Genomic DNA, 25,871 nt, shown 5'->3' on the forward strand with positions numbered 1-25,871 from the left:
AGGATTAAACACATGTTAATGAAACTTTACAGTTCAGTGGTAACTAATTGTGAAAGTGACACTTCAATGCAGATACATAATGTGAACAAGTTTTTCCCTGTAACCTTGTGCATAATCAGATAAACACACACTGAGTTGCGTTAAAGGGGAACTTCAGATATGTAATGGTCCACTTGCAACAAATGTAGACATACATAGAGGAAGCCTATTGCTAAAATGGTCCAAATGGAACTAGCAGAGATGCTCTGACTCCTTGAATGGATCCAGCTTCAGAAATGCAGGGTCCTTCAATCTCTGTAATTGAACTCAATACCCACTTCTTTCCACACCTCCAGTTTGTATTGATGACTTTCTGTTACAACTTATTAGATGTCAAGGCTCCAGAGCCACCTCTGCCAAGGGGTTATGTTTTCATCCCCTTTATTTAGTTTGCAGGATTCAGCAAAAAATACCAAACGAATTCCCACAAAACTTGCTGGAAGGATGTGCTATGGATCAGTGAAAGCCAATTTAGCATTTTTTTCTTCTTTAACATTGTGAAATTTCCGCTTCTCTCTCAGAAAATAATAATGGATCTTGTTGAAAAACATCAGGCACCATTAGGGGACTGATATTCACGAGTGTGTGCAATTTGTTGCAACTCGATTGAATTCGAGGTGACCATGGGGCCTTGGTGGAGGTATGAGCTCTACTGACGGCCATTTTAGTTACATACTTACTGCCCCTTAAATTTTTTTTTTAGGTAAAGCACGAGTAATTAGCCCTAAACGATGAAACACAAACACACAAAATTTTAATAATAAATCAATTTAATTTAAATTTGGTGGTAGTGTGTGTGCCTGGCAACTTAACAATATAAAATGGACAAGTACAGTATTTAAGGTTTTGTCACTTTGCTTGAGGTTTTGTCACATATAATGCTGTTGTCAAAAGAGCTATGCAAAGGTACTATGTCACCACGACACATGGTATGACCTCATACACAAACATATACACAAAAAAATCAAAATTTAAGATGAAATTAACAATTAATGAAAGGTTTCCAATTACAAAATGCTTGAATATTTGATATATTCATTATCGAGTGAAAGAGAATGTCTTTCTTTTCACATCAAGTTTCATTTTACAGTAAAAAAAAAAATTACAGACTAACTGACAGTGTAAGTGACATGAGCCTAAATGAAACAGGTTAGCAAGAAAGTCAATCAATCACAAAGGCTTCATATAGAGCAGCAATTAAAAATGTGTCATCACTTACATTTAAATATCTCATGATAACAACGTCCAACAGAAACACACTGCGGCACTTTTCTCTACACTGTTGCAAATACTTGAATTACACTCTCGACATAATGGTCACCATTCACATCTTTGCAACACACGCCGCGGCCTAGAACAGAGGAAGAGATGAGATTAAAACCAAGGCAGACATGAAAGTCATTCTTTTGAATATTCTAGTCACTGTATATCAGTATCAAAGTCAGCACGATGCAGCGGATTTATTTAATCTGATCTCTTGTACTAAGATAATTGATACAGACTGAGTCATCGGCCTGTTACAAGGTCAGTTTCATGTTTTCTCGCTGATTTAACAAAACAGTAAATTAGTATAGTACAGCTGTGAGTCTGCTGTGTTCAGCTTTGCCCTTAATCGTTCTGTCTTCTGACCTCCTCCTCACCTTCCTGTCTTCACTGGATTCCTTATTAACCAGGCCCTCGTCGCTGGCGGCCTGCAAGCTGTCGAAGGTGCCCTGCCTCTCCCGCTCCATCTCATGGGAGCCGCCCTCTCTCCGCCGGCTCTTCCAGAACTTCATGACATCCTCCAGACAGGAGAACCTAGTGTCAGTGGTGCACGCGTACATGCCTATAGGCACGGCCAGCACCATGGCTAAAACTATCACTATTATATGAATCAGTTTCTCCCTCTGTTCCATCTCAGTGACGTCACTTCCTGTTACAAACACAATGCACTGGCCTGGACGTGGCGTCTTATTCTTGAGGGTCACACAGATTTCATATTTGGTGGCAGGCATCAAATCAGAGACAGAGTACGAATGAATCCCGGGGCCAATGTAGATCATTTCTTTCTTATTATCATCTGCACGGCCAAAGTGGATGGTGAACCAGGTTTCTGCAGGACGGTCCAAGGCAGCGTACCACTCGATGGCTATGCCACGTACTGTCTGTTTGGCGATGCGGATTTCAATGTAGAAGTTTTCATCCCCAACACTGGGTGCAGCCGGGAAGCCGGGGTGGTTTGACGGGTGGGAGCCGTCAGGAGAGAGAACATCCAGGAAGACACTGACAGAGGAGTTCCCTATAAAGTTGACAGCGGTGCAGGTGTAGACGCCCCGGTCGGCCGCATGGAGGGAGGGGATCACCAGGAAGGATCTGATGGTGTCCTCATCCACTCTTTCCAGAGACTCTGGGAGGAAATAAAGGGGGATCCAGTGTTGTTTTAGAGAACATGCAAGTTTAAAGAATAGAATTCAATCTGTTTTCACAGAAAGAAAGAAGATAAACACAAATAATGTAATCAAATAGGTCCTTTTTCTACAGTAGAATAATCTGAGGTAGCCACAATGACACAAACATATCAAAAGCTTTAAGATAGAAATGATTTGTGAGGCTGCATGTTAAAAAAAATATTTTCAGCATTTGCTTTTGTTAGTTGTTAAATTTATTTTTATTAATTGTGTGGTACATAATTGTTGTAAAATTATAGTTCATGTAATAATAATGTCTAATGTGATAACATCAGAATGCTTGTTTTGTCCCTAAGATATTAAATTCATAAAAAGACAAGACAAAGAAAAGACAAAGAAAATTTACTAAAACAATTAATGTATAATAAAAGATTAGAAGCAAATCATTTTCCTGTCAATGAACTAGGACTAATCAACTAATCAGGAAATGTTAAAGTGCAATATGATTGATTATACGAAAGGTATAAGGACACTGTGATCTATTTATTTGACACATTAGTTACATGGTTCATATGATGTATTTAAGAGGCAAATTGTGGCATAATAATAAAATGTTCTTACTTGTGTAACTAATATAATATAATATAAAATTAAGATAGTTATGATGGTTGGGTCTGTTTTCCTTGTATGTGTTAAATTAATTAAAGAGATAAGGTCAAAACAACATCAACCACATCCACATGGAGTAAAACTTGGCATTAGTGTGCCAATGTTTGAAAACTGTGTACCACTTTCTAATATGGTACTGTTTTTTTAATTATGCATACTTTGTAATTATTATATACTATTTAAATGGCTTACTGATGATAATAATAACAAAAGCCACTAACAGAATAATAGGTTTGGGCAGCCTGATTGGCATTTGTCCTCATTCAAGCGTTGTTGTTTCACTCTATAATTTACCAAGAAGATCTTTAGTTTGATCTTTGACCTTGTGGAAAACCATTATAGAGTATCGGCACCAAAATGCATTCATTATTGGAATATTGACATTTAAGAGCAGACCTATAAGGTTATTATAACAATACTTTTGGGGGCGTAGAACCTCTATAAATGAAAGTGACTGAAGGTGACTCTCATTAGACAGTAAGACGCTTGTGGTTCTTTGTTAGTAACTTGTGACTGCAGCTTTGGATCAATTTTCTCAAATTGTCAATTGTCGTGATTTAGAGTTGGATGATGGAATGATTGGAATGATTAATGAACAATTTATTGATTAGTTTAAAGTCAATAACTTTACTGCTTTCCCTTTTAATATATTATTGAGGATACAAATGTAAACACAGTATGCTACTTTTCATTTGATTTAGCTAGAGTAAAATAAAGGCAGCCGACAGTTACCTCTGGTTTCTAACTATTGGTTGCATGTTATCAGTAGCAGTAGAAGCTGTGATAGTATCAGTATAGTGGGGACAGTATTGGCTGCAGCAGCCTGCTTCCTCTCAGTTTATGAGGGACTGGTAACTTGCAGGTCTGATCTACAGTAAGCAAAAGGTTAAGTCTAATGACGCAGATGTTTACTTAATTACTCAGTATCCCAACACTGCTGACATTAGGTAGGCTACAGAGCACTATAATCTCCAACACTCTTAATCAACAGTGATGGTGTTGTGCAGCTTGAGGGAATCAGTGGTGGGCCAATGTCCAGATTTAGCCCTCCTCCCTTAAGGAGAGGTTCGAGGCCTCTGCGCTTAAGTATCTAATTTACCGCGAAATATCAGTGGAGCCAGTGCCTGGATGACCCGCTGCGAGTGTCACACTCTTACCATGAAAGCCTCTGATTATCTTCAGACCATATGTCCACCACACCGCGGGGTCTGGCCGGGCCTTGGCGAGGCAGCGCAGCGTCAGGTTGGCGCCCTGCGGCAGGCTGATGTTGGAGGCTGGGCTGCTCACCGCCGGCTTCACGCACGCCTGCAGCTCGACCTCGTGGAAGAACTTGCCCGCCCTAAAGTCCGGCCCGGAGCAGGTCAAGTAGGAGTTCATCAGTATAATCGGGGGCGTTGGGGACCTGATAAACTCCACGAAGCCCTTGAGGCGGCAGTCGCAGAGCCAGGCGTTGTCGTGCAGCGCCAGGACAACGTTCACCCCGAGGGCGGTCGCCTCCATGGCCTGCAGTTTTTGGTAGAGGGGCCAGTTTTGAAAGACCTCCTTTGATATGACCGTGAGCCGATTGAAGGATAAGTCTAAGTAAGTCAGACCTGGCAGAAATTTTAACGCATGCTCCGGCAGCACGTCCAGCTGGTTGTGCTTCAGGTCCAGGACCTTGAGAGCCGGCGTGTCCTCGAACGCTGTCCATGGTACTGAACGCAGCTTGTTCCCCTGCAGGCGCAGCTCGGTCAGATTCCCCAAACCCTCCAGGCCCTTTGAGTTTATGAGCGTGATGTCATTGAAGTTCAACCACAGGTTCTCCAAGAAGGACGCACTGGAGAAAGCCCCTCTTGGTATTTCAGTAAAGTGAGATTTTTCTATGCGTAATTTGGTCATATCATCTGGGAGGTTCCCTGGTATGGCCCCGAACGCGTTCTCCTCCATACATATGAGCGACCTACGTGATTAAAGGGAAATAGGATATGTGAGCATTTGCTTTCTGTGCCTCATGAACACAGCTTTATCGCCTGTGTTGGCTGTTATTAGGACCACATGTTAGAAACAAACAGTGCTCGACTTGATTGAGAAAATATGCACTCAGTAATTTTCAGTAAAAACATAGTCTCCGTCATCCACAGCCACCCAGTGACACAGCTAAACCGGATAAAAATATCTCTGCCTCACAGTGAACTTCGTGAAATCAGGTCTCACCTTCCATGACGGTCCTCGACGCAGCTGCACCCGGGTACACATTGAGGGACGCTTCCATGCGCTTGGGTGTTCAACACAACTATAACTAGCAGGTAACAAATTATGTCCATAGTCCGCGAAAAATCCAGAAGTCGTGGGCTACATTCGTGCTCAAGACATGTCGAGTGCGGCAGACGAGAGAAGCCTATTAAACCTAATCCCTGACGCACCGTGAAGTGCACTAAGCAAGTGGCATCTAATTCTTAGGAAAGACACGAAGGATTGACACTTAACAGAGTTAGTGCGTCTGACCCACTCACTTCAGATTGGCCACACTTTCTAATGAGGTCAACTGTTCTTTTCTAACTTATTAATGATGCTTTATTGAACACTTAAATTGACAATAAAGACCAATTTATTATTATTATTATTATTATTATTATTATTATTATTATTATTATTATTATTATTATTATTATTGTTGTTGTAATGTATGTTGTTGTTGTTATTAATAATTATTATAATAATCACGATCACAATCATAATTGTTGAATAGTGTCAGATCTGGATCCTGCAGCTCTGGAGCCAGAGAGAGAGAGAGAGAGAGAGAGAGAGAGAGAGAGAGAGAGAGAGAGAGAGAGAGAGAGAGAGAGAGAGAATTGATACCTTTATTGGCATGTTCTGATCTCATTCCTCAAATGTAGTTTAATCAATTAACAGCACATCACCCAAATTAATAAAATCAATAGTATAAACATTTTCCCTGTGGTTGAAAAGTAATCAATATGTCGAGGTGAGAAAACACAGGTAAGAAAGACACAGCAATGCCACTGGATGTGTATATATAAAAGTTTATTTAACTATATTCAAATAATATAATTGAAATGAACAGATCTACATCTCATTGGGGGTAATGATGCCTCTAGGTGGCACAAAACAGGTACATAGAGATATTTCAGTATGTGTCTCGTTGCCGGGAGTAGAAATCATTTTTTTTAACATTTCATTTTTGGATCATGTCCACGCTATTTACACGGTGTCATAGTTCAGACCTTCATGTACTTCTTTCTCCAGCTCCAGCTTTTTTCTCCACTCACCAGAGTTGTTGAACCGTGCCTGTGTGTATATCTTCTCTGAGAACGTATGACAGATTATACAGGCACAGATATAACTGTATATGTAAGTGTACATCATCCAGGTAACATATTTACAAATCATACACGTACATATATGATATAAACAATGGAGTGTCTACCGCTGAGTTCCCTTTTAATCAGATTAGGATGTAGAGGTTTCTTTAATGGGCCCTGTGAGTGAAATGAAATATTAATTACAATAATAATTTCATTTTGTTGACTTGTTTCCTCTTACAGGCTTAGTGATTTAAAAAAACATTCTTTTAGACATTAAGCATGAGTGGTTCGGATGCTGTGTCAAATGTCTTGTAATTGTCTCACTATTACTGTGTGGATACATGTGTGCCCAAGGAGTTTGGATGTTTGGGTAAAATACAAATTAATTAAATGTTAAATATTCTCTAAACTGATATTTCCATGATAGTGCAGCGTGCAAGGTCCTTTGATAGAAGTTGGCTCTCTGTGGCGGCGGAGTCGGTGGCGTGATCCATCGAGGAGGAACAGGTGGGGGGAATCCCAAGGTATGGGCGTACGGGAGCGGGTGAGAGGGGGACTGACGTTAGGATGTCGCTGAGAGTGGGGGTACTGGAAGTGATGGGGGTATGGATGTGGATGGACATGCAGGTGGGGGTGGTGATGGGTATGCGAATGCGTGTTAGTGTGTGGGCTGGTACGTGGATGCGGGTGAGTGCGAGGGAGATAGTGTGTAGCAGGAGCCGGAGCTGGAGCATGATGTCAGCAGAAGTACTCGTTGGGCTGTCCCTCTATCTTAGCCGTGGCCTCAGAGTCCAGGCTGGAGCGGGCCGACAGCAGCCTGTTGGACTCCTCTGGGTTCATTCTGTTCAAATACTCGCCCTCGAGCCCTTTGGCCTTTGTACCAGGTGACAGCGTTTCAAAGGTCACATATGAATCTTGGATGTCCTTGGATTTCTTTCCCCAGTACTTCTGAATGCGTCTCTTCAGCGCCCCACAGCACACGATGACGGTGAGTGGGACCGCGATGATACAGGCCACTGTGATCACAATCACGTTAATCAGCCTCTGGTGCCAGTGGCACTGGCTGCTTCATCAGTGGAAAATATCACACACTGCTCCTTCTTGGGGATCAGCCCCCTCACACACACACAGGCAATGTACTTGGTCCTGGGCACCAGCCCTTCGATGGTTACACGGTTCTGTCCCGCCCCAACATTGATCTTCCTCATGTCCCTCTCTCCAAACACAGCGTACAGCACACTAAAGGCTGTAGTGTTCTTGGCTTTAGGGGCTCTCCAGTTCAGAGAAATTGTATTGTCTGTGTCCCCCACTACCTTCACTGACCGGACCACCCTGTCTGGGTCCTGCTGCAGCGACGAGGTGTTGGCAGCCAAGTTGCTCAGGTTTGTCTTCTCCAGATCCAGCAGTGCATCTGGGTTGGAGGAGGTGGCAGGCCCCGGTGTGGCTCGGTCAGCCAGGCTGAAACTGGCTAGTTCAGACTCAGAACCAACCCCAGGTGGAAGGCCAGGATCCAGGGCAGGCAGGGATGAAGGGGTCGAGGTTGGAACCAAATATCTGGCCACCAGTTTCTCCTGGTAGGCGGCTTTGCCTATTTGGTTGGATTTCTTGACTTTTGCCTTCTTTTCACTACTGTTTGGTTCCCCTCTGGCTTTGGGGTGTAGAGACAATAAGAGAAATTACAGCCTCGGCATTCCCTGCATAGTTAGTGGCCTTGCACATGTATTCCCTGAATCCCGATAGGACACAGCTGGGACACTGAGGATGGACAGGTGATTCCTTCCTTTGACGTTTCCTGCTGAACTGTGGCAGCAGAAATGAGAAAATATGGTTGTTACACAATGACAAAAAGGACAATACGAAAACGTTAAAATATTTTGTGGCCCCTTTAGTAAACATGCAAAGAGACACCAGCAGGGATCAGTGTCGCAGAACTCACTGTGTGGCTGCAGCTGTCAGTCAGACTTACAAACCTGACTATCTCCGCTACTCTATGTTTAATTAACAGCAGCACTATAGCTCAGACAAAAGCATCTTATCTCAAGCTCTAAACAATGAAAGTCCTGACATTCAGAAAGCTGCTGACTCACCTGTTCCATTGAGGGCTCGTCATCGCCCCTGCGCCATGTCAGGTCCGGGATGGGGACTCCAATGGTCCCACAACGGAGCAGCACATTGTTTCCAACAGCGCTCCGGACTCGTGCCACGGCTGTGTGGATGCGTGGCAGCTGACAGCGCCTCAGCTCTGCATCACGAACAGAACCCCCGACACACTCTCCGGGGCTGAACACCGCAGCCTCGTGTCGATGAATGCCACCGACAGAGTTGGGGACTTCTGGAACTGGACCAGGTCGTAGAGCCGGCAGTGTCACACACCCAGGGGTTGTCCATGGAGACCTGAGGGAGAAGGTATACGTGAGGCTACAGGAGGAAAGACAAGCGTCCAGCTGTGTGCAAAGTGATGGACCAGCCAGGCAGATGGCTGGTGTGTGGATGTTAAAATGTTAATCCAGTAAGAGGATTAACATTTAATTCATAAACTACATTATGACCATGACTATGGCAATGATGATGATGATTATTATGATGATGATGATGGTGGTCTTGTGGTCAAGGTCAGGTCTTGCTGTCATTTAACCCACCTGCCCTCAGAGTAGTGGACAGCTGAACGTGGAGGCAGCTGTCCACTACTCGGTGGATGAGGAGGTTTTAAACTCTACGTTTTCTGAACACGCAGTGGGATGTGAAATGTAGAAATATTGTGCACGTCTTTCTTCAAAATTGAAAGAAAATAGAACAAAACAAAACACAAAATGAAAATCTCACTTCTTCCACACTGACTTAAACCGAGTTTTGTCCCTAAAGTAACTGGTGCTGAATGGGCAAAGGATCATGTATAAGCATGAGGAGAAACAAATCTATCACAAAAATGTCATAACCACCATATATATATTTAATAACTGATTTCTGTAGCCTGTTTTGTCACATAATTATTATCAAATATAACATTTAGTCTGTTTGTTACGACATTATAGTTTTTTTTATTATATGCTTAATAATGGATGTTGAATTAAAATGTGATTTTGGTCTTTACGTGATAAATGTATTTTGCTAAATGTGTTTTCCAAAACAAATCTTTTCCTCAAATATGATGGTCATTTTATCGTCAGATTTACCGATAATAAGATGAAGTGATGTGTTGCTTAGCAGCTGTTATCCAGCTGTTCAAGAACATTTCTTTGCGCAAATGCGACACAACTGTCTTTGACAGTGCGCACTAAGTGTTTCAATAAAGACACAAACCTGGAGCTGAGGGATTGGGTGCATGAAGGTTGTGCGACAGGATGTCACTTACCAAGTATCATCTTGGAGCTCTCTGGTCCTTGCGCTGGTTTCACCGCCAGCCAGGTGGACAGCACCTCTGCAGGCAGGGTCAGCAGGTTGTTGCTGGACAGGTCCAGGTAGGTGAGGTTCTTAATGTGAGTGGTGGCCTCCGCGGGCAGCGAGGTGAGCTGGTTGTTGTGCAAATCGAGAAGTCTGAGGCTGGGCATGTCCATGATAGATTCCCAGGGAAAGGCGGTGAGGGCGTTCCCGTCCAGACGAAGCTCTTCCAGGTTGAACAATCCACGGAAACTGTCCGGATTCAAGGCGGACAGGATGTTGAAAGACATCCACAGGAATTCCAGACTGGAGAGGTAGTTAAAGGCGTCGCTTGGTATCCGCTGAATGGCCGTCTTCTCAATCCGCAGCTTGGACGTGTCAACAGGGAACCCGACAGGCACAAAGAGATATGTCGGGATCATTGCAAATCACGCTCCTAAAAGAGGAAGAGACAAGTGACTTTATGTTCAACATCCTGTGCAAATTACGCAATTTGACATATTTCACAGTAAATGAAACGAGTAAATGAAATGTAAAATAACAAAAGTCAATTAAATCATGTTTTGAACTCTAAATGACAAGTTCACATGCAACTAAAATCCTGTGCATAATTCTGAAAAACCCTCATTCCCCAATCCATCCAAACACTTAAAAACGCATACATGGGAGGGTTGAAAGTGCCTTTGAGAGATAATCCTGCATTAAATAAAATTGGACCGACATGCACTTCCCTGAATTATCTTTTGTACACGTGTTCACCTCTGTGCAAAAACCTATCCTCAAATGTGAGGAGCAGACCTGCCCGCTAAAGCAAAACATGCGTCTTTACGCACAAACCAAACCACACCGCAAGTGTGTTTTGGGATATCAAATAATGTCCATGCTTACCTGGCCTTTGATCCATCACTCAGGTTGTGGTAGAAACAGCTGCACTGCGACGGGCAGGAGCTCACTGGGGAGACAAGTTCACCTGTGGCCACGTAGAGCCCCAGAGCAGAACGAAGGAACATTTTGGCCCACTACGCATACGCAGCTACATGCGCCCAGTTTGCGCCCTCTGAAGTCAGACAGACTTGCTTTTTTCTCTCATTTACAAGAATATCATCCGCATGGCTTTGTCCCACCGCTTCGCTGTCCCATAGTGATCAGACTGCTATGAGTCCCGAGATAAAAAGGATATACAAGGATTAGCGAGGACTGGCGTTCTTTTCATTTGGATGCGTATTGCATCCCGGAATCCGATAGGCTGTGCAGAGACGTCCCTATTTATTATCACAGAAAAACACTTCCGAAATGGTCATAATCCACTGTGATGTTTGGATTTTTTTCTTTCTCTCAAATGTAGTTTGTTCATTTGAGCCCTGCCATGACTGTTAATCTGAGTGGGCAGCGCTGCGTTTTACCACACGGTGGCCCCTACAACAACCTGAGGCTCCTGTGCAGTCAACAGATGTGCATTTCCTGACTCTCATCCTGGTTGTATTTGGAGGACATTGAATGTTAATATCACAAAAGAAAATAGTAGCTCTGTTTACTTGGTCTGTGGTAATGCTCTCCAGCTACTTCAGAATTATTCAGTGTCATTAGTGAGTCCTCCTCAAACAGTTCTACAATATACTGTCACATTTGATGGTAAATATTGAAGTTGGAAAACTTTGTGTTCATCCTACCTGGTTTATCTGGTATAAACGATTTATAATCAATGTATTTTCATAAGGTGAAAATGAATTTCCTTTATTACTGTTCATGTGTGTGGCTCATTGGATGATTGCATGTCAGCTATTTCAGGGGTCTGTTAAGCAACCGACACAATCTTCAGACCAACGTTGTGCTTTTACTTTGTAGACAAATTGCTAAAAAAGGAAGTGATTCTATGAATGTTGCTGCCATGACAGAGATCTGCACCCACAATGTCTGACTCAGTCCAATATGAAATGAAAATAATCAAAATGTTCTGGCTGCGATTCTGGCCCGGGTTTTGACTCAGGGGTCAACTGCTGCTGTTGTTTATCCAAGGCAGCGGTCCACAGCCTGAAGGCACACTGCACCACTGACTATTATAGCGCTGATAAATACTACACACACGTTTTTTTGGCACCTGTCCCTTGTGTTTCCCCCTTGGCATTAGAAAGTGTGCCGACTCAATAAATAGCTAAACCACTTTGTTTGAAAAACTTGGCAGCCGGAACCCACTTTTACATTTGACCCAGATTTAACCACTGAGCCATGGTCAGGGGGTTTTTATTACACACAAATAGTTTAGGAGAGAGAGAGAATAAAATCCCATTCATAATAACAGATTATTAGAGTTGCTTTATTTAGAAAATCATCGACGTCTGTGTGTTTTGTGTGCATCATTCTGACATATTAGCTTCTCCTCTCACCAATGCTGCACATTTACACACAATATTAGTTTATTGAGCTCTTACACTTAGTATTAAAATCCCTCTGAGAGGATGAAAAAGACTTGTTTCACAATGTATGGCTTTAGGGCCGTGCAGGTCTGTACTGAGGCACTAACGTGTTAAGCAACCCTGTTCCCTCGTGTTAAAAACGTATACATTCCACATTGCACTGCAAAGACGATAATCTATTTACTGAAGCCCCTTTTATATCGTTTGAACCAGAGGACTGGACTTTATTCGAGGCTGCAACGTCATTCTTACTGTGCGGGAAAGTCTAACATAGAATGGATGTGATAGTTATATTGGATTAAAACAGGCCTCACATGACCAGCAGAAATGTTGTATATTCAGGCCTATTTGGTGTCACCATTTCTTTACATGTAGGATTATTTTTAACCCCTGTTTACATCTCTGGAGAGAAAAAAGTGCACACCTAAACTCATGTTGGGTCAAGCAAAGGACAAAGAGATTTGGGTGTTTGTCGTCAACATCAATACGACAAATGAAACCAGTTCAGTGTATTGTCATAGTTTCTCTTATCTATATCTTACAAATCATTTAGTGGGTTATTTGTCTCATTATGGCCATATAAATAACCCGCTGTCAAGTTCTGGAATGACTATACTGACTTTGTCATAAGATGTAGATGTAAGTTGTAATAACATGGATCGTATAAGGATCATGTCAAATTGCGTTGCCATATGATTTAGCGCTTTATGCATGTTCACCTATATTTCACAAGGTTCCGGATCTTATAATCCTCAGAGTGAGACACACCTCAGCCACACAATGTCCGGCTTGTTTCCCCTCCTTCAGCCCTGTGGCATGAAAAGCTGCAAGTGATGGCGCAACTGAAACATAGCAAATCCATGGGAGGCTCCGCATGATGGCAGGATTTCATGTCATCCAAACATTTGTCGATCGGCTAAAGCTAAATAGGAACACAGACTTTAATTTGGCACCACATTTCATTTCACCCATATCACACACTAAACCCCAGACTGGAGCGCTGTTGTGTCTGCAGCTCCAAAAAGTGCAATTTAGTTTTGTGCCTCATCATTCCAGGCAGATGTGGAGTTTAATCTCTTGAGGTCAGTGTGTCTGAAAAAAGTTTTTAAACAAAACAAAAAAGACGTCCGGAAAACAAAGGCTGACATGTCGAGTTTCACATTCACCAGTCGAACTGAGTCCAGCCACGTGGGTCAGTGGATTAATAAAGAGACTCTGCAGTGTATTCACAATAATCACTTTGGGTCATCAATCAGTGAATGGACAGGGTTATGTAATGAACTGAAATACATCAGATACATTTATTATTGTGTTTCTACATAAACTGTGGATAAGATGCAAAGCAATGATGTGCATATAGGAGGATGTATATCTAGGAATAATAAACCAGGAGTCCCGTATCATACACCAGAGTAAATGGAATTCATATATAATAGTCTATATTTTTTAACCCTTTGTCCATGCATGTAACCTTGAGTGAAACAGTTGCAGCAAAACGCGGGGATTTAAACCATGTTTGAAGTAAACTCCATCATGACATGACTATAGATCTGGAACCAGAAGATGCAATAACCTGAATGAGATTCAAAGATATCTGGAGCTACTTAAAGAATGTCCTCAACTGACAATTTCACCGTTTACCTGTTTTACTGTGCAATACTTTATCCTCGTGCACTGCTTTATCAAAGTAATATATATTAATATATATATATATATATATAATCTAATTACTGTCTATAGCCTATATTATAACGTTTTGGAGATACACAGCCTATTTCGTTGCACAATGAAAAATTATAATATATTGCATTCTATCTGTGTGTGTGTGTGTGTGTGTGTGTGTGTGTGTGTGTGTGTGTGTGGTGTGTGTGTGTGTGTGTGTGTATGTGTGTGTGTCTGTGTGTGTGTGGGGAGGAGACACCTGTTGTGTCTCCTTAAAGCGAGACGGAGCCTTCGTCCAACCAACGTGTCGTCTGGCCGCTCGATACCGGCGCAGCCCGCATCCTCGTCACCGGGGGGACGCAGACACAAAGGCTTTGTTGTGCAGGGGCTCAAACTAATTGAGGGCTTTACGGTTGCGGACAAATGCGCATTAAGGGTTACTGTTTGTGCGGTTATGTTCATTAAGACATTCCTGCACGGATTGGGGCGACGCAGAGAGAGGGGGGCTTTACATAATGGAGTGCATGCTTTTCACGTGAAATGCGCCTTTAAAAAGCGGGACTCTCCTCTCTTCTCGTCGAAGCACATCGTAAACCAGCGGACGCGCACGAGTGAAAAGTATTTGACAGCTGCACTTTGTTGAGTGGACTCGGATTCAGGATGGTGTCGTCGTACCCGCTGCCGGATGGCTTCTCCGACTTCGATGTGTTCTCCCTGGGCTCCTGCCTGCTGGTGGAGGGTGAGTGTGTGTGTGTGTGTGTGTGTTGTGTGTTGTGTGTGTGTGTGTGTGTGTGTGTGTGTGTGTGTGTGTGTGTGGTGTGTGTGTGCGCGTTTTTACGCTGGATTTCAGCCAAATACGATGTTAACCCGTGACAGGACCTGACGCCACCTGGGCTCCGGCAGCTCGCAGCGGGAGGAGAGGATGTGCAGCTTTACGCTCACACATCCACGTCGTGTTGTTGTTGTGCGCAAACAGAGAAAAACACTGCGATGTTTGAAAACACTATGATGTGGTGCCTCTGGTTCGGAAATGTCACGGTGCCGCATGCGTCGCCGGCGTGGTGCGCACTGATTTCCATTCATGTTTTTTTTTTTAAATTGTTTTGGTTTTCTCCTGCTCTTCGCCAAAAGGTCTGCTGGGCTTCTTCCTGAACGCGGTGACCATCGCTGCTTTCCTCAAAGTCAGGGAGCTGAGGACCCCCAGCAATTTCCTCGTGTTCAGCTTGGCCATGGCTGACATGGGCATCTGCATCAACGCCACCATCGCCGCTTTCTCCAGCTTCCTGAGGTGAGTGATGCAACCGGCCGCTGCTTTCATGAGGAAAATATCAAGCTCTGATCTGGACAAACACACAATTCTGTGAGGGAATAATAACAGCCTGGTTAAAACAGTGCTGGAGGCGAATAATCAAAGCCTATGGAGCCATATGTAATCGATAGATGGTGGAGTAATGGGGGAGGGTGGGAGGGTCAGTCCACTGCTGGAGCCTGATGTGCAGAAGCAGGGGGGTTTCAAGCTGTTATCAGATCACAGCTGCTGCTCTCACTGTTCATGAGTCCAGGGATTATATATATAGGCTATATACACATATGTGTGTGTATGTATATGCAGTATATACACTGCCTTTGTTATTTAAAAAAAATATATATCTAGGGTCTAAAATGCCTCAGCTTGAAGGTTTTCTTGGCATGTTTGGTCAAGATAACAATCTCTTTCGGCCACACCCTGCTAGGGACCAATTATTCCCCATTCTCTGTTGGTGGCTAAATACTCTTGTTTTAACACACACCCACTCACTCATGTCTTTATCTCCAGGTATTGGCCATACGGCTCTGATGGATGCCAGACTCACGGTTTCCAGGGTTTCGTGACAGCTCTCGCCAGTATCCACTTCATCGCCGCCATCGCCTGGGACAGATACCACCAGTACTGCACCAGTAAGTCAACACCTTCCCCAGTCCCTGAATGACGACAAAAGCAAACGCATCATCCCACTGTCCCTCCTCAGTGTCACTCTCACACACACAAACACACAAACACACACACACACACGTCTACGCATACTGAACAGGGTTTTGTCCTTTGTCCCCCCCCTGATCTGAGACCTCTTACGGCTCTGAAGAGGTCAGCTGGTCATCATGCGCCCTGTTGTCTCTGGAACGGCCCCCGCGGCAAAAATCTAAAAGCGCTGAAATACATTGAAGAGACAGTTCCCTAGGAGACATTATTGTGTATAAAAAAACCTTTTCATTTAACTTTTAATTAATTCTTTTCCAAATCAGCCCCACTGTTATTTTATTTTTGGCCATCCTTGGTAACAGGATACAAGGGGAAGGGAAGTGATTCAACACCTGAGCCGTTCTCACATTCTTTCACACTGATTAGCAGAGTTCAGCACGTTACAGCAGACCCACTGGGATCACATGATTAATCATTAGCCCTGTTATGACTCAACAGTGGTGCTGGAGACCTTTACAAAAATAAGAGAAGTATGTCAAGCATGTAGCCATGTTTCGCTGGAGGTGTTTAAATTATTGATGAGGAATGATTTGACTCTGTGCTTTCTAGGGACAAAGCTGCAGTGGAGCAGCGCCATCACTCTGACTGTGTTCATCTGGCTCTTCACCGCCTTCTGGTCCGCCATGCCCCTCATTGGCTGGGGAGAGTACGACTACGAGCCCCTCAGGACCTGCTGCACCCCTGGACTACACCAAAGGAGACAGGTAATGTATCCATGCATCAAGATAAATACAGATTTCTCTGTATCTTCAATAAGCATTTTTTTCTGACACCTTTTCCATGTATTTCTCCCTCCACAGAAACTACGTGTCCTACTTGATCCCCATGAGCATCTTCAACATGGCCATCCAGGTGTTTGTTTGTCATGTCCTCTTACCAATCCATTGCACAGAAATTCAAGAAGACTGGAACCCCAAGGTAAGTGTTAGAGAAGTCCAAAAATATTACAGTCAAGTTTTCTGTTTTCACGCCAACACAGAGGACGGTTGTCTGGGGTTTTGCTTCAGATACTCCAAACCCAAATTTGATTGCATGCATGATGCAGAGGAATTCAGAAATCATTCTGAAATCCAAGAAACTAGCAGCTGAAACTAACAGAGAAGTTAAATCGAATGCGCAAATCCTTAGAAACACGATGCAGCTCATGTAAACACTGTGAGCGCTTTTCATCCCTTCCTCGCGTGAGCACAACTCCCTCAACGTGGTCCTTATTCAGCGCAACAAAAACAGTGAATGGGGGGCGTGGTGGCTGTTACACACCGTATATAGGTCATTGCCTCAGGGGGAAGACCCCGTGCTTCGGCCGGGGAATGCGGACAGTAGCTGGTCTGCAGTGAAAAGAACAATGTATCTGTGAATAGAGAATTCAGTAGAGGAGTTCCTCAGGGGGCTGAATCAGGTTGCCTCACTTTACATTGCGTAAGGCCATTACTCACAGTTATCTGAGTCGGCCAGCGACGCTTTCATTCCAAATGAAAAGGCTCCGGAGGAGAGACACCGAGCGCACCACCACAACAAGGCAATTATAGAATGACTTAAGGCCTCATTGCCCCAATGTCAAGCACATAACGTGCAGACTATGTCACAAAAAAACGCTGCAGAGACGGGGTTAGAGGTTCGGTCCGATGTTCCTCTATCCTCAAATTAACACCTGCCTGTCATTTTCAGGACTCCTGCTGGGCCTATCAGTGCAAGCCCACTCTGACCATTTTCCTCCTCACCTTCAGGGCTTTATTTTAAACTGTAGAGGAGCTCCTGCAGTTCCTCAAGATGCCAAATACATCAGGGTGAAATGTGTGTAAGATAATGCACGAGACATGTAGAATATGTCCATATGACTGAAGGTGCAGCCATTAAATGTCTGTGATTCAGACTTTATTAATCCCAGAGGGGTGATTTGTTACATTGTCCAAGCCATTCATGTAACTAATTTAGAAAAAGTAAATTAGCAGCAACAATTCGGAATCAACATGCCAGTGACTTATGGTTCCTTTTGCTTTCCGGACCACCCGATTCTCCCAGAGTTTTTGTCCCTTTCATAAAAACCCACTAAACCAACACAAAGAAAGCAATAAAAGTGGCAGGAGTCTAATGTGTATTCCTTTGTTTCCCCGCTTGAAAATGTAATCAGTGTTTGCATCAAATTTAAATGTAAGACATGCGGAATAATATTTTTTTCCCCCCAACCTTAAAGCCTTTTATGTGGAGTGAACTGGACATTAAAGGGTTAAACTTTGCTTTGCATGCGTACGCTCAAGCTCAGAATAATGTCTACTCTGACCCCTGGATTACAACCTGCCTCTTTACTCTGCCTGCTGTTTTCTCACTGAGCCTCAAATTATCTTAACACAGATATTGTTTTTATCCCAGACTTTATCCCTGGCGTGTGATTCGCCCCCAAGTATAAAAAAAAAGAAACCGAGGCACAAGGCATTTTTTTGTCTCCTTCGCTCTTTATGGTTGATCGGTAACTAATCATTTTTGTTCTGATCCTCTCTCCCGCGCCCTCTCTCTTTTCTCCACTTTTCATTCCTTTCCCCCGTTAATCCCTCCCGCTCTACCTCTCTCTCTATCCCCTGCTGCAGTTCAACCCCAACACTCCTCTTAAGACCATGCTGTTCTGCTGGGGCCCCTATGGCCTCCTGGCTTTCTACGCCGCTGTGGAGAACGCCTCCCTGGTCTCCCCGAAGCTCAGGATGGTAAGGAAAACATGACATACATGAGCACACACATATTACTGTATATAGTTTGAAATGCAGCTCACACACCATCAGCTGCTCACTGTTGCATGTTGGATGTGCATACATTTCCAGTCTCTACATGCAGAATTAACATTTGAGAATTTTTGACCCTTCTGCAATGCCTTTTAAATGCTAACATCCGTGTGTTTCTTGCTCCCGTCCCTGCAGATGGCACCTATCCTCGCCAAGACGTCCCCGACCTTCAATGTCTTCCTGTACGCTTTGGGAAATGAGAACTACAGAGGAGGCATCTGGCAGTTCCTCACCGGGGAAAAGATTGAAGTGCCTCAAATTGAGAACAAGTCCAAATAAACTGAGCATGCAATATCGCACACTTTCTGTCCTGGTGGTTTCTCGCAGGTACCTCGATGTCTCTGTGAGTGTGTACGTGAACGTGTCGTGTGTTGAACAATGGTGGCCATTGCCCCCCCCCCCCCCACCTGCACACATCTGTCCCAAATGTTCCTATTGTTTATGTTTCTGCGTTGTGATTTTTCGTGAAGGAGATTGTGAACAAAAAATTAATTAGCATATTCTTTTTTAAACTACTTTAAATAGACAAACAGTTCCTGCTGTGTGTGGTTTACTGCACCTCACAGTCAAATACTTTGGACGTGGCTGCTTCTGTAAACAAACACGTGATTTTTGTTGTAGTCAGTGTCAGATTTAATGCAATTCCTTTGCCGAGTAGGGGATGACTTTCATTTTGAATTCATCCTAACAAAATGCTTATTGTAAACAGACACTATCCATGGTGGCTGACCAAAAATACAAACAGTCCTATGAAGAAGGTAGTGATGATCCCCATGTGAAGAGTAAAGCAAATATTGCTATTGACAGTTTTAAGGAACATAAATGCAGCTCGACTTTTCTTTTAGCTGAACTATGATATAAATAACTAGCCCACCAAACAACACTTATATTGCCAAGAGGCAGCCATCTGAGCTTTGTCATTCATCCTTTAAAATCATTCAAAACAGCTACTCTCAAACGTTGCCTGTTTGTATCCTAGTCGAGAAGGGAAGGCCCTAAACGAAATGATATGAATCTTAAAAAAGTCCCAACAGACGACTAATATCACCGATTTATGACCTGATGTCTCAATACAGCGTTTATCCTTGTTTTATGACGCCTGGCAGTGAAATGTGAAAGTGTGTGCATGCCAATAATGTGCCGAAAAGCTCTGTGAAGCAGCGAGCGATCACTGGATCCAGAGGAGAACGGCACTAATCCACCAAACAAGAGCAACATTCTTCACTACACAGCCCCCACGATGAGTTAGAGATTAGTCGCTGCCCATAGATTAACTGGACGTACTTCTCACCTCCAGATTTACATATGAAATGAAGACAGAAGTGTGTGTGACGTTCAAGAGGAGTCAGATTTAACTCCTGGTCTTTACATAGAAAAGATTCCTGTTTAAATTAAGATCAAGATTTACCATTCAGCCTTAGATTAAATTAAATTCACCTATTAACTCTTGATCATCATTGAATAATACAACTATACTTCTCTACGTGTGATTTTATGTACTATAAGAAACGAGGCATTACTTTGACATTTCTTTGAGATGTATTGTCTGACCACAGCATTAAACAATGCACAGTTACATGCTGGTTATCATATAATCAATATTCTTACCGTAGGTTTCAAAAACCAAAAGAGTCCACTGTGCGCTTCGTTCTACTGTCGCATTTGATTGAGTGAAGCAAAGGATAATGAGGAATGTTATCGACATCCAACACATGATCGGACTCGGGGGTCACAGTGCAGCGTGTTTCTAAATTCAATAACGTCATCACAAGAGCCATTGATCCAAAAAAGAAAGTGGACACAGATTTCGACAGATTCAGTATCTACAACACGTTGCATGTATGTGATATATGGCATCACAATGTAAAATCCTCATCAGCATAATCACTGCCCTGTTCACACCCCGACTCTCCCATGTGCACATGTGAAGTTCTTAGAAATCTTAAGATTAGTAAGTGGTGAACATCTGGACTCCAGATGTTGAGGGACCAGATGACAATTATACCATTCTGTACAATCACCATGTAGTTGCATATAGATTTTGTATATGTATCAGTCCCAGTGAAATCCTGTAAACTCTGAAACCTTGTATTTCCATTTAATTGTTGCGGAGTTTGTGGTGGAAAATTTATCTTGAGATGTGAAATAAAGAGTTTCTCAGACCGGAGTTGTCTTTGAGTTTTAATTGTAAGCTCTGCAGAGGGTTACACAGTCAGCAACAAAGCTTCAGAGTGCAACCACGGATAGTTAAAAAGAAAGGTTTTTATACATTGTGATAAAACAGGAAACAAAACAGTAAGCAGACAGGAAAACGGCTGGCAATACTTCTACAGAAAGAGGGATCAACCCCAGCACCCAGTTGCACAGATGAAGGTCAACAGGAGGTGGAATTACGTAAGTAAGGGAATGAACTTTGAGGTTGCATCCGCTAAGTGCACAGAAAACAGTCAAAACAGTAGTAAGACATTCATCACAGTGGTAAGACATTGATCAGTGGTATTTTCCATTACAGTTTGAAAATAGTGTGTGTATAATATAATATAACATGTATTTTTTTTCCTACTATATAATTTTACTCTATAAGATTTATAGTTTCTTTATTTTTATCTTTTATAATTTAATAGTTTCTTCGCTGATTCAGGTTATTTATTCAAGGTATATAATAAAATAATCAATTTTAAATGCATTATTATTATATATTAGGCTGCCTAGCAGGATTCAAAGCATTTAATAAAATTGACCCCTGTTAACCAGTTGTGACATTAAAGTGATGTGTAAATTGATTAGAATGCATATGTGTTATTCTAAAATGAGCCTCTCTTTATATTAAGTGCATTTATTTGAACATCTCACTATTTCCTCCACCACATACAGTATACGTATCAGTGCAATCAAGAGAAGTAGACGTTCAACCAGTGAGAGGAAGATAACACCCTGAGGTTGCAGCATTTACAGTAGAAGCCCCCAGTTGTGGGTATTAAGCAGATTAATTGTTGACAGTCTGTCAGCGGAGCGGCTTGTTGCATAATTATGTGGTAATGACACACGAGCAGAGGGCAAACCCAGCCAGTCGTCAGCATTGTTCTTATTTACTCCAGCTAATTCAATCATGGTGGAGTAAACTTTCAGATGTCATGTATTTGTAAAAAGATTAATTTGGATTACATGGATGAGTCTTTAAGAGATTATCATTTTTCATAATAAATATAAAACTTCCACAAGAACCCTCATGACGTGAGTGTGAGAGTCCCCAGACATATGGATGAATGGACATGTGGAGCTGTCAGCTGGTGGGAAGAGATACTCTGACCTCTCTCCCTAACCCACCGGGTTGGTTGGTGGGTTGGTTGGTGGGTGGGTTGGGTGGGTGGGTTGGGTGCGTGGGTTGGGTGCGTGGGTGGGTGGGTGTGTTGGTGCGTTGGTTGGTTGGTGGGTTTGTCGTGGGTTGGTTGGTTGGTTGGTGGGCGGGTGGGTTGGTGGGCTGGTGGGTGGGTGGGTGTGTTGGTTGGCTGGTGGGTGGGTGTGTTGGTTGGCGGGTGGGTGGGTTGGTTAGCTGGTGGGTGGGTTGGTTAGCTGGTGGGTTGGTTGGCTGGTGGGTGGGTTGGTTGGTTTGTGGTAGGTTTGTTTTCTATGTTCATGGAGTTTATTCGTATCCTATTTACTAATTATCTAATTAATTGCTTAGACAAATTGGCCAAAGATTTAGGTCAGTGACCACAGTTATTTTTATTATTAATTTTTTTCATCAGCTTTCGCTCTCCTACAATCAAACATATTCAGGTACTTAAGGGTTCACAGAGGATTATGTCTGGTCACCCAATCAAGTTTTCATATGGGCTTTTTGAGAGGATTACACAGCAACATGAGCACGAGTGCTGGAGAACGAAAGAATCAAAGAGTCAGGACAGTTCCAGAGAGAAAGAAAGTTTTATGTATCAGCATTTCTCTAAGCAATACAACTCTATAGAGACACATAATACACTGTCATCCCAAATCAACTACAAGCAACAGATCACGTGGTTTTTGTATGTGTGCTCCCTGCCCTATCAAGTCTGCAGTCGGTGGATTCAATGATGAGGATGTAACACTAAACATAAACAAGGTTTCGTTGTGATCGTGATGCACCAGGTTTATTTTGTCTTGACAAAGAGGCAAGATTGGAGATTTGAAAATGTGTAAATGGGCACAAATGATGTGTTCTCACCCAGTTCATCAAACACACACAGTATATGAGCTAGAATGGCACTCATTAGACTTCATATGTCTGCCAAGGCCCAACAGTCCCCTTATGAAACCACTTTTAATTTCACTAGATCCAGAATTTTATTGCACACACTAGCACCTAAACATGGCTGATTTCTTCCAAAATCCATTAAAAAAAAATGTTAAAGAAAGTCAAATAGATTTACTGGAACGGCCTCCTGATTTGAAACCACACAAACATTTAATTTGTTCTTTCTTGGGTCATGCTCCACCCCTGCACAACATTTCCCTGAAATTCGTTGAGTAAATTATGCGTAACCCTCCTAACTAATAAAAGTAGAAGAAAACATAGCCTCGCTGCAGACTGGGGCAATTATGCTTGTTAAACACACAATTCCCAATAAATTTGTTGGAAACTGGAGAGTCTTCATTTTGTCCATCTATGATACAAGACTAAGAATCTGCAGCCGTGCTCATAGCTCTGTGAGACTGTGCTGCAGCTCAGGCTTATGAAAACTAATTTGATGCATTATTATTATTATTTTGCATCTTTTTGTTCATGGCTTAAAAGGAATTCCTGTTTCTCTCTGTAATGTTAACTGTCTTTATTATGAGGTCACAACTCTCTGTTACTTGGAGCTAAAACATTTATGGTGCATTTTAAAACATGTACCGCAAAGGCCCAAAGTCACAGATAATGAAAAACATGTTGCAGCCGTGCCCTTTTCCCCCCGAGCAGCCTTAGTCTAAATCCTTCTTGTTTACAGAACCCCCTCTGCTGAAGGGTGTAGTGAACAGTCTGCCCGACCTGCATGAGCATAGAACTTTGACAAATTAGTGTCACTTCCTACACTTCCCTCCTTGGCAGAATCAGGTGGTGATTTCAGCGCCTCGTGATCGACCTCACACTCAGCTGAGCACAAAATGGAGGTGACATGTCAGTGTTCTGCCTCAGGTCCACCACACTTTCCTCTGCTTCATCAGTGATCTTCACTGTCAGATGTGAAGCCGATTATGTAACCCCACCAACGCCATAAGAATACACACACACACACACACACACACACACACACACACACACACACACACACACACACACACACACACACCAACGCACACACTCTTGTTGAGCAGCCACAGGACAATCAGCTTTCATGCTGCACCCAGCTGCTTTTCCAATCAATTCATTGACCCCCAGAGATCACACTGTTTTTTTGCACAATAACTAATGGACATGTCACAATATTTTACACACGTTCAATCTTGAGACAAAAATCCAATGCAAACCTAACACACCCCCTATGAGGAAAAAAAGCACATATTTTTAAAGAAACTGTATTTTTACAGGATTAATGTTTCTGTGTAATCTGGATTAAAGTGGAGCTGTGCGTCACTGCTCTGTTTTAATTGATTAAACCGCTCATTTTTATCAGTATAGGGTGGACAGTATTGTGACCGCTTCACACTGTTCACACCCTGACTTACACACACACACACACACACACACACACACACACACACACACACACACACACACACACACACACACACACACACACACACACACACAGAGAGAGAGAGAAATCAAGGCAGATCATCTTGTACTGAGCAGTGAATGTCACTGTGATGATCATCATTTCATAGCATTTCATAGCATTGAATATGTTGCATATAAACACATATGGAATTCAATGTGTTTCATTTTCCAAAACTTGGATCACGACATTTCGAAGGTGCTGATTCACTGAACCTAAAGGTGACACATCTTGACACATGGTTTGTGCAGGGACGGCACATGCACATGCAATCCTGCAAGTCAATTACTAATACTCAGTCAGCTACACTACGCTTTGATTGAATAATCGAATTTCACACATGGACACAATGTTTTTAATCCATTCAGTTTTAGGGATTTAGCCATCAATCAAAATGTCTTATTTTATTTAAATGCAGAATTCACACAGCACTCATTAAAAGATGTAAATGCCCTGCCCTTGAATGGTGTAGCCTATACAGTCTAAACTTCTGAAATACTGTATCGCTGCTGGGTAACACTGAGACCCGGTCATGCTGCAGCTCTACTACGTTTTTTTATCAAAATGTTAATGTCAGCGTAGGGGCACGCTCACAATGACAAAGCTAACATGCTAATTCAGCTTGCATGCTTTAGCGGGTGCAACGTTTACCATAATCACTGGATCAGTTTAGCATGGTAGCAGGCTAGTAATGGCTAAATATTTCATTTTTGACTACTCACTTGTACAGGTAAGGCCACATAATGGGCCGTGTGCAATGTGTTGGTTGACAACGTGCTATGTGTGCATGTGTATAGGCAAGGCAAATTCGAGCAGATACTGTGTGTGTCCAAATGTCCTTCAGGGTGATGACATCCATCTTTTCTTTATCTTAGATCAAACGACCCGAGTGAAGAATTTATCAATAAAACGTTTGTTCTTCTTTGTGATGTCAGACAAATCAGATCAGAACATCAGATAATCTCAATTTGCAGGGAGTCATCTGTGCACTCAGAGTCTCTGAGTCATCTGTGCAGTGTGCAGACTTTTGTCGGATTTTTTCATTCTTAACATGCCTGAAATTCTTTCATGTCCAAAATGTTAACTTTTCAGACGCCCTTTGGAAAAAAGAAGCCATGTTATTCTTTTAAGACTTTCCTTCTCTCTTTCATTTTTTCTTTCCATCCTTCTTTCCCTTTTTCCCCTCTTAATGTCTCTTATGGCATTCCTGGTGTTCTTCATATTTCGTTTCAAGTGATTTTAAAGCGTGAAATATCACTGATGATGCATGAGCTAAATTCCACTCTCCTCCACAAGTTCTGTGCTTTGTACTTTTCCCCTCTCCTCTTCCTTCCTTTCCTGCATTCCTTCGAACTTTCCTTCCTTTCCCTCCTCAGAAAACCTCCGTCTGTTCACATTGACTGCACTGTTGGCATTTGTTCACTTGTACTGATGAAAAATGTAAATGCAAGACTTGTATCTAAGTGTTGTGCCACAGTGATATTG

At 42.7% G+C, this 25,871-nt stretch overlaps 3 protein-coding genes across 3 annotated transcripts; 1 reads left to right on the forward strand and 2 right to left on the reverse strand.

The window, feature by feature from the left end:
• Positions 1-1,490: 1,490 nt before the first annotated feature.
• Positions 1,491-5,398, reverse strand: lrit2 (leucine-rich repeat, immunoglobulin-like and transmembrane domains 2). Its single transcript, XM_034608529.1, has 3 exons — positions 5,289-5,398; positions 4,253-5,034; positions 1,491-2,425 (listed from the first exon to the last, which is right to left on the reverse strand). The coding sequence occupies exons 1-3, from the start codon at positions 5,396-5,398 to the stop codon at positions 1,605-1,607; spliced, it is 1,713 nt and encodes a 570-aa protein (XP_034464420.1). The 3' UTR covers positions 1,491-1,604.
• Positions 5,399-6,117: 719 nt separating this feature from the next.
• lrit1a (leucine-rich repeat, immunoglobulin-like and transmembrane domains 1a) lies at positions 6,118-11,186 on the reverse strand. The gene is given in 9 exon segments (XM_034609413.1): positions 6,118-7,449; positions 7,452-8,056; positions 8,058-8,124; positions 8,127-8,195; positions 8,466-8,651; positions 8,654-8,794; positions 9,753-10,179; positions 10,181-10,214; positions 10,667-11,186. Coding segments are annotated over 9 exon segments (1,962 nt in total). The 5' UTR covers positions 10,789-11,186; the 3' UTR covers positions 6,118-7,138.
• A 2,929-nt stretch (positions 11,187-14,115) lies between these two features.
• rgra (retinal G protein coupled receptor a) lies at positions 14,116-20,810 on the forward strand. Its single transcript, XM_034608447.1, is given in 8 exon segments — positions 14,116-14,593; positions 14,986-15,142; positions 15,671-15,792; positions 16,424-16,554; positions 16,556-16,578; positions 16,675-16,792; positions 18,460-18,573; positions 18,784-20,810. Coding segments are annotated over 8 exon segments (888 nt in total). The 5' UTR covers positions 14,116-14,514; the 3' UTR covers positions 18,928-20,810.
• The last annotated feature ends 5,061 nt before the right edge of the window (positions 20,811-25,871 follow it).

The sequence above is a fragment of the Hippoglossus hippoglossus genome, chromosome 15 (genome assembly GCF_009819705.1).
Source record: "Hippoglossus hippoglossus isolate fHipHip1 chromosome 15, fHipHip1.pri, whole genome shotgun sequence".
Classification (NCBI taxonomy): domain Eukaryota; kingdom Metazoa; phylum Chordata; class Actinopteri; order Pleuronectiformes; family Pleuronectidae; genus Hippoglossus; species Hippoglossus hippoglossus.